General features: G+C 48.4%; 2 protein-coding genes across 2 annotated transcripts; one reads left to right on the plus strand and one right to left on the minus strand.

Annotated features, from left to right (window-relative positions):
* Positions 1–180: 180 nt before the first annotated feature.
* Positions 181–3,832, minus strand: prkn (parkin RBR E3 ubiquitin protein ligase). Its single transcript, XM_056396328.1, has 11 exons — positions 3,706–3,832; positions 3,293–3,456; positions 2,879–3,131; positions 2,675–2,790; positions 2,337–2,420; positions 2,120–2,235; positions 1,834–1,970; positions 1,576–1,637; positions 1,262–1,492; positions 779–896; positions 181–677 (listed from the first exon to the last, which is right to left on the minus strand). The coding sequence occupies exons 1-11, from the start codon at positions 3,710–3,712 to the stop codon at positions 574–576; spliced, it is 1,392 nt and encodes a 463-aa protein (XP_056252303.1). The 5' UTR covers positions 3,713–3,832; the 3' UTR covers positions 181–573.
* An 83-nt stretch (positions 3,833–3,915) lies between these two features.
* LOC130181860 (uncharacterized) lies at positions 3,916–8,260 on the plus strand. The gene is made up of 5 exons (XM_056396329.1): positions 3,916–4,108; positions 5,387–5,552; positions 5,718–6,082; positions 7,322–7,550; positions 7,621–8,260. The coding sequence occupies exons 1-5, from the start codon at positions 4,043–4,045 to the stop codon at positions 7,740–7,742; spliced, it is 948 nt and encodes a 315-aa protein (XP_056252304.1). The 5' UTR covers positions 3,916–4,042; the 3' UTR covers positions 7,743–8,260.
* The last annotated feature ends 558 nt before the right edge of the window (positions 8,261–8,818 follow it).

The following is an 8,818-nucleotide window of genomic DNA, read 5'->3' on the forward strand; positions in this document are numbered from 1 at the left end:
TTACAAAGTTTGAAGAAAGTTTCTCTCAAGGTGTTACTGAGATATCTCGTCCACGAGAATGAGACGGACGGATGGACAACCTGAAAACAACATGGCTGCTGCTCTGACTGTCGCCGCCGCCGGAGTGTAAATATCAAACGTTCAGTGTTCACGTCGAAGAAAAAAAACTTCCACCTGATCTCATTATTTAAACTTTTAATTTATTCTTTTTTCAATAAATACATGTTTTTGCCTTCATCACACAGACTGACAGCAGAGAGGGAAACAGGAAGTGGACGTCAGGACGCTCTGGTTGGTCTGATCAAACATGTGACATGAAAACCTGAGTTTCACGTTGAGCTGCAGGAGAGTTTGTGATGACGACAGGAAACAGAAGCTGATCTGAAGTCAGTTTATTTTACATCGCTCCCCCAGTGAGTTGGTGTCTCTTTAAAATGGATCTGAGCAGCAGAGGAGGAGACGTCCTGAAGCTGTGGGGGGTGGGGGGGTTGAGGGCAGGGGTGGGGTGAGGGGGGCACTGTCTCCATCAAATAGCCCCCTGAACATCTTGTGACATCATCTGCGTCTGTGTGTTTATCCGAACCAGTGGTTTCCCATACACTCCCTGTTCCAGGAGACTCCACAGAGCCAGCACCACTCTGCTCTGCACAGAGGACACTGCATGTGCATGCAGCCGCCTGCAGGAGGCGACAACAACAACAACAACATCAACATCAACACTCGTTAATCACAGACCCTAAACCGGTTCATCAGACCCTCTGCTGTCGGAGTGATTTACCGTTTCTCTCCACAGGAACTGAACACTGAGGGCAGCGTTTAGTCGACTCCTGGATCAGGAGCTGAGACGCTTGATCCCACCTCCCTCTGAGAGACGCCTCCTCCCCCACCACAAAACCCTAAAGGGGGAGAGAAGGAGAGGAGAGAGGACAGAAGGAGAGAGTAGAGGAGGAGAGGAGAGAAGGAGAGAGAGGATTTAGTGACATATTTTGTCCTGCGGTTTCCTGATCTGTCCAGTAGGGGGCAGCAGAGACTCATCCTCATCCTCATCCTCATCATCATCATCTCCTCTTTACATTAAAGAAGTATTAAATGTTTGGCTGTTTCCTGTGTTTATATCTATAAAGTTTTACACAAAGCTCTGTGACCTCTGACCCCAGCCCCCTGAAATGTGCTGTCTCTCTCATTAGTTTATTTCTCGCTGCTCTGAGTCTTGATTCTGTTTGTGCAGAGAAACAGGGAGCTCTGTGATTGGTCGGCTTACCTGTGAGGCTTCGCTTGCAGGCGGGACGGGCTGCGTCTGACACGCCCCCTCGTGGTAGCCCTCCCTGCAATCTCTGCAGAAGACGAAGCCGCAGCCCACCTGTCGTTCACACTCCACCCTCCTGCTGCCGTCAGGAGGGAGAAGCCCCGCCCCACAGCCAGGTGACGGACACATCAGTCCTCCAATCCTCAACAGGCACTCCTCGGCCCCGTACTGCAGGTACCGACCGTACTGAGAGAGAGAGAGCCCAGGTGTGTCAGGGTGCATTCTGGGTAAAAGGTGTGTAAAATAAACAATGAGACAGAAACACTCACCTGCTCGTCGCCCAGGACCCGGAAATGATGGAGCTCCTTAATCAGAGAGTCCACACAACCGACTGCAGACACAGACACAGACACAGACACACACACACACACACACACACACACACACACACACACACACACACAACACACACACACACACAGCTAATTAACTCTGATGAGTCACAGTAACTTGCTGCTTGTGTGTGATGAGGGTAAAACCAGGACACGGAGTCAGGGAAGACAGGAAGTGGACTATTTCTGTCTCACCGGCGCAGGGCAGAGAGTATCCGACCACGGCGTCGTGAACAAACTGTCGCTCGTTCAGTCGAGTCTGACAGAACCGACGGAAACAGTCCAGACAGATCACATGACGCTCCGAGCACTGGAAGACCAGGACCACGTCCCTGAGACCAGAATCAAAGACAGGTAGATCTGAAGTGTCCAGATCCTGTTGGATCAGGACTGAAATCTGGTCCTGTGTGTGTGTGTGTGTGTGTGTGTGTGTGTGTGTGGTGTGTGTGTGTGTGTTTGTGTGTGTGTGTGTGTGTGTTACATGACGTCGGTGCAGGCGATGCAGGGCACGTCTCTGGTGTTGGTCATGATGAGGTCAAGGGCCACAGAGAGGTCGTCATCTGAGGTCGGGTGAGACGCACACTTCATAAAGAACTCCTGCACACACACACACACACACACACACACGCACACACACACGATTATTTGATCATTAAAAGAGCTTGAAACTACAACCAACTAATCAATTAACCTCTTACCGCTTCGTTGCCATGACAACCGTCTGATTGACATACGCCATGGATACGACCTGGGAGGAGGACGTCATCCCAACAGGACGGGCCCTGAGACACAGAGACAGCACTCTCACCTTCATCATCACCATCATCTACTGTTACTAGTAAATACTACTATTACTAGTAAATACTGCTGTTACTACAAACAAATCCTAAAACACCTGAGGTTGGTTATAGCTGCTGCACAGCGCCCCCTGTGGCCACACACAGTCATTACAGCTGGGTGAGGCGACAGGAGGATCATCGTGTCTGACATGATCTACAGTTAAACATAAACACAGTAACTCAGTATCAGTTCTCACCCTGCTGAGCGTCAGCGTCGTCTGTTTGCAGCATCTGCAGCGAACTCTCAGTTTTCCTGGTTCGACCGAGCTGCAGCTTTTACAGTACACAAAGAAAGTACTGCAGGTACGCACACCTGTACACAGAAATACACACAAGCACACACAGTCAGAGTACTACAGAGTACTACTTCTGACACACTGCAGGAGTACTGACACACTGACCTCTCAGACCTGCAGCCTGCGCCTCCTCTGCTCCCCCGTCACCTCCTCCCTCTCTCTCACTCCCTTCCAGGATCACGGCCAGCCCAGTGGAGGTGGAGGGGAGGCGCGAGGAGCTCAGGTCCAGCCTGGTCAGGGTGTCCCGCTCCTCCTCGCTGCCCCGAGACAGACGCTCCTGCAGGAGGAGCAGCCGGGAGGACGACCCTGAAGGAGGGAGGACGACATGGACGGTGCTCTGCTCCGGGAGGTCACAACCCTGAGGAGAGAGGAGAATTAATATGACAGGAGGAGTTATGATCAGGAGGTAAGACCCTCCATGCAGTAGCTCTTTCTCCCATTATTCGTCACTCTTCCCTCCTCCTCCTCCTTCTGTCAGAGTCCCTCTGACCTCACCTGCAGCCTGACCTCTGACCTCACCTGTAGTGTGGCGTTGCTCTGCAGCTCCCTCCCAGCGAACAACACCCTGAGCTCCTCCGGTCGGACTCCCTGCTGACTCCCCACCACCTCCTTCAGCTTGGCTATGCTCTCCTCCTCCTGCAGCTCCACGGCCACACCTGGGCCCAGGTTGTACCGCACATACACTGAGGGGACACACAGGTGAGGGGTCAGGTGACAGGTCAGGGGTCAGGTGACTTCTAGTTATCTATACTTTAGTCTCAGTACTTTTACTGCTGATACTTTAACTACACAAATCTGAGAGTTGTTGTACTTTTACTGCAGTAAATGATCTGAGTCACACAGGTAATGTGACTGGTTCTCTCCCAGCTGAGCTCACACTGACAGAACTTCAGTAGAACCTCAGTAGAACCTCAGAATGGAACAGAACTCACCGATCATCCGTTACTTCGTCCTTCACTCTCCGTGTGTGTTTACAGTCTGCGAGCCGCGGTGCACTCTGGGTACCCTAGTCCCGCCGCGCGCTCACAAACGCTACCAACCGTTACCAACCGCTACGGAACTACAGCGCGGTCACGCAGACATGACGTCACGGAGGGGCACCGGAAGTAGAGGTCTTCATGAATTTTAATAAACTTGTTTTTTTTTTTTTCTTTGTGTGTGTGTGTGTGTGTGTGTTTTTCCGTCCTGAGCCGCAGCTGAAGAACCGGAACATTCCCGGGTCCACTCGGACATTAAAGTCCCGGCAGTGGCTCCGGTTCGAGTGTCCAGATGACGGAGAGTCCGGACAGCAGTGTCCTGCAGCGGACACACAGCGGAACCGGGACCGGCCCGGCGGTGAGAGGACCCGGGTTTTATGTTGCATGTATCCGCAGCGAGGGAACATATATATAACTGTACATATGATGTTTACTGTTCATCTCCAGCGTGAATGTTTATTATTATTATTATTATTATTATTATTATTATTGTTGTTATTATCATCAGCACGTGAGGAGTGTTTATCTGCACAATAACAACATGAATGATTATGATGATGGTGATGATTATGATGATGATGATGAGTGGGACACTTCAGTCTGTCTTGTGTGTTACAGTCAGTTACAACATGTACTATTAGAGGTGGACGAAGTACTCTGATAACGTTACTGCAGTAAAAGTACTAATACAAGAGTAAAAATACTCTGTTACATGTTAAAGTGCTGCATTTAAAATGTTGTCACAGTAACGGTTTGTGAGTATAATCAAGTATGAAAAGTAAAAGTACTCACTGTTTTAATGTTTTCTATTGTATCATTAGATCAGTGGTTCCCAACCTGTGGGCCCACTTTTAATACCAGTTTGTGCAGTTTGACACTGCGGCCTGTGGGGGGCGCTGCAGCTCAAATAACATCATAGATGAAGAACAGTGAGCTTTAAATCTCACTGAGTTTATTTCGTTGTTTATGTGTCACATTTGACAGGTTGAAGAAATAAAACAAGTGAACAGAAAACATGTAGTTAAAGTAACTTGTCCTCTGGTTTTTACTCCAGTTACACCTGGATCAGGTGTTGTTTTAATCTCAGACACGTCGCTCAGATCATCAGAACAACATGAGTAGCAGTACAGCCAATCAGAGGAGCAGCTGAATGACAAAGTGGGCGGTGCTAACAGCTGCACCTTTCCACTCACTGTCAGACAATCTGATAGGCTTTGAGGTGAGATGATGGTGTCTCAGTACAGTCAGGTACATGTGAGTTTACAGGGGCATTTACAGGTGTGTACAGGTGTTAACAGATGAGTTTACAGATGACCTTCTTTACAGATGTGTTTATAGGTGTGTATAGGAGTGTTGACAGGTGACAAGTGAGTTTACTGGTGTGTACAAGTGTGTTTACAGGTGAGGGTACAGGTGTGTGCAGGTGAGTTTACGAATGTGTACAGATGAGCTTACAGGTGCGTTTACAGGTATGTACAGCTGCTTACAGGACAGTTTACAGGTGTGTACAGGTGATGTTCTCTGTGTGTGAGACAGCGCTCAGGTATCAGATTTATTTCTGTATTTTGATTGACGTCTTTATGAAGAGTTTTCTATCAACAACTTTTCAAGAAGAAAAACCTCCTCTGTCCCGCAGGTGGTGAAGGTGGAGTCAGGTGTGACGAGTGTGTCAGGTACGTCGGATCTGACACCGTCACAGATCGCTGAGCTTCACTTCCTGCGTTCGAGGGTTCGAGAGCTGGAGAGAGAGAAGGCAGAGCTGTCGGCTGAGAACCAGAGACTGAAAAACATGCTGGTCCACGGTGAGTCCAGATCCACATCACTGTCACCTGGTCATTCTGTTTACAGGTGACCAATCAGAGACCAGTCAGGTTCAAACGTGACGTCAGAGAACAGGTTAGATTTTCTTATACATCCTGTCTTTCCTGGTTTAATTTCATGAATTTTATTGTGAATACATTTCCCAGAGATCCCTGGGCTCCTGTCCACCATGTGGCAGACGTTGGGCCAGGTCAACAGTCACCATTCCGTCTCCACGGCAACAGGCGGGAGCGACAGTTTCGCGCTTTATCACCCCCACACAGCGACCAATCAGGACGGAGACTTTAGCCCTCAGGTCCAGGTTCAGCAGCTCCAGGATGAGCTGAGTAGGGACCTGTCAGAGTGCTGGGGTCCGCTGGGCGCCGAGGACGACGAGGTCCCAGGAGGAGCAGACCTGGGCTTCGGGAGCCACATGGGGGAGGTGGCACCGCTCTGCAGCCAGACTGACATGGAGGAGCTGAGGAGGGGCTGCTCTGAGAGCCAGTGTACCGCCGGAGACGTAACCGGACAGGTGAGAACAACTCTGATCCAGATTACACAAGATCTAATCTGGATTACACTGGATTTGATCCAGTCTACACTGAATCCAGACCAGTTTTCACTGAATCTGATCTGGATTACACAGAATCGGATCCTGTTTAAATTGAATCTAATTTCACTGGATTTTATCTGGATTACACTGACTCTATTCTAGATAACACTGGATTTGATCCTGTTTACACTGAATCTGGTCCAATTTTCATCTGATCTGATTTGGATTACACTGGATGTGAGCCAGATTACACCGTATCTGATCCTGTTTACACTGGATCTAATCTGGATTACTCTGGATTTGATCAAGATGAATCTGAATCCAGTCCAGTTTTCATTGGATCTGATCCGGATTAAACAGAATCAGATCCTGTTTACACTGAATCTCATCTGGATTACACTGGATTTGATCAAGATTAATCTGGATCTGATCCTGTTTACACTGGATCTGCTCCAGATTGCACTGGAAGTGATCTGGATTACACTGGATTTGATCCACATTACACTAAATCGGATCCTGTTTTCATTGGATCTGATCCGGATTACACTGGATTTGATCCATATTACACTGAATCTGATCCAGTTTACACTGAATCCGGTCCAGTGGATTTGATCCAGATCAAACTACATCTGATCTGGATTACACGGGATCTTCTCGAGATTACAGTGATTTGATCCAAATTACACAGAATCGGATCCTGTTTACATTGAATCTAATCTGGATTACACTGGATTTGATCAAGATCAATCTAAATCCGGTCCAGTTTTCATTGGATCTGATCTTGATTACACTGAATCGCTTCTACATTACACTGGATTTGATCCTGTTTACACTGAATCTGGTCCAGTTTTCATCTGATCTGATGACACTGGATTTGAACCAGATTACATTAAATCGGGTCCTGTTTACGTTGGATCTTATTTGGATTACACTGCATTAGATCAAGTCTACAATGAATCCAGTAGTTTTCATTGGATCTGATCCAGATTACACAGAATCAGATCCTGTTTACATTCAGTGGATTTGATCCAGATCAATCTGATCTGGATTACATTAGATCAGATTTTGTTTGCACTGGATCTGATCTGGATTACACTGGAATCAGATCTGGTTTTAATCAGGTTTAATATGATCTGGTTTAAAGTTTATCTGAACTGGTTTAATCAGGTGAGAGCTCGCTAACAGCTTATTGGTGTATCATTTACCTGTCCTGTCCAGGTGAGCCAGGTGGAGGTGTATCCGGGCTCTGGTGTGCTCTGTGATGTGCGGTCTTGGCAGGCAGCCAATCAGGCGCAGTCACCCACAGCAATGGCTCGGATGCTGCTACTGGGTGTGTTTGATATGGACACGCTGATGAACAGTAACCTGAGAGGTGGGCGGAGCCGCCGGCCCGCCTTCCACCCACAACGAAGCGCGCTTGACCCACACAGGATCAACGCCATCTTCAGTAGGTTCAGACATTGACGGACTGTTCCTTTAATCTGCCATCTCTTTGACAGTCTCCCTCTCTTTCTCAGACGCCATCTTGGCTCGGTTTCCTCTCGCCAAGAAGGGAGTCATCGGCTCCGGCATCAACTCCAAACTCTCTGAGATCCGTTTTCGCTCCCGCAGAGCCAATCGGGATCCCCGGTTCCTCTGATGGACAGCTGGAAAGCCCCACCTACCTCACAGAAAACAATACGATTCGTCCAATGAGAATGCTGCAGTGTGGAGCTGCTGGACCAATGAGAACTCAGCAGTCTGGACAAGCTCGACCAATGAGCTGCTGTCAGACAGTTTAATGTGAAACTCTGTTCAAGCTCAGTTTCTCCTTCATGTACAACCAGATGCTGGATTCTACTGTGTTCTACTGTCTCTAATATGGAGGCAGCCGGAGCAGAGGACGGACAGGACAGGGGGACAAAAGGACGAGAGGACAAGTGGACAAAAGGAAAAGAGGACAAGGGGACAGAAGAAAAGGAGGATGGGAAGACAGGAGGACAAGGGGACAAGAGTAGAAGGGGACAGTAGAATAAGGGGACAAGGGGACAAAGGGACAAAAGGAAAGGGGGACACGTTGTGATGTTTGTGTTGATGTTGTCATGTTTATATTTGTTGGTTTGTGTCGTAATTTTCTCTAAATTACATCAGTGGAAATGAATAAACTATTAAGACATGTTTCCTTCTCTACCTCCTTTTTTTCTGAACACTCCCCTCTAATGTCTGATGTCACTGATTCTGTTGAATTACCCACAATGCTGTGTGTCATTAATATGATTCTGATTCCCTAGCTCCTTGTTTCCTTTCTCCTTTCCTCCTTTCATCCCCTCTTGACTCATTTTCTTTCCTATCTCCTACTTTCCCTCCTCACCTCCTCTTCTCCTCCTCTTTTACTTTCCTCCCCCTTCTCTCCTTCTCCTCCTCCTCTTTTTTTCCCAACTTTCTCCCACAGTTGAGTCGGGTCTTTGAGGAGTTCTGGATCTGCTCTGGGATGTTTGGGTTCAGTCCAGACCTCCATGTTGTATGAAAGAAGAGGTCAGACCCCTCCCTCCTCCTCCCCCCTGCCCCCTCCTCCTCCCCCCTCATCACCCACCGCCTGGTGTCTTTGTCTCTGTCCTTGGCAGTCTCAGCGAGTCCTCAGAGCGTCTTTCAACAGGAAAGAATAGCAGATTGTCTTCATTAAGGAGGACGCCTTGTATCAGGAAGTCCAGGCTGGGAGGGGGAGGGAGGAGGGGT

The sequence above is a fragment of the Seriola aureovittata genome, chromosome 14, assembly GCF_021018895.1.
Source record: "Seriola aureovittata isolate HTS-2021-v1 ecotype China chromosome 14, ASM2101889v1, whole genome shotgun sequence".
Taxonomy (NCBI): Eukaryota; Metazoa; Chordata; class Actinopteri; order Carangiformes; family Carangidae; genus Seriola; species Seriola aureovittata.

Coding starts and splice junctions, on each gene's coding strand:
- prkn (XM_056396328.1), bottom strand. Junction 1,971..2,119: donor ATCGCCTGCACCGACGTCAT/GTAACACACACA, acceptor TTCTGGTCTCAG/GGACGTGGTCCTGGTCTTCC. Junction 897..1,261: donor CTGCAAGCGAAGCCTCACAG/GTAAGCCGACCA, acceptor CTCCCCCTTTAG/GGTTTTGTGGTGGGGGAGGA.
- LOC130181860 (XM_056396329.1), top strand. CDS start 4,043: ATGACGGAGAGTCCGGACAGCAGTGTCCTGCAGCGGACACACAGCGGA. Junction 5,553..5,717: donor GAAAAACATGCTGGTCCACG/GTGAGTCCAGAT, acceptor TACATTTCCCAG/AGATCCCTGGGCTCCTGTCC. Junction 6,083..7,321: donor CCGGAGACGTAACCGGACAG/GTGAGAACAACT, acceptor TGTCCTGTCCAG/GTGAGCCAGGTGGAGGTGTA.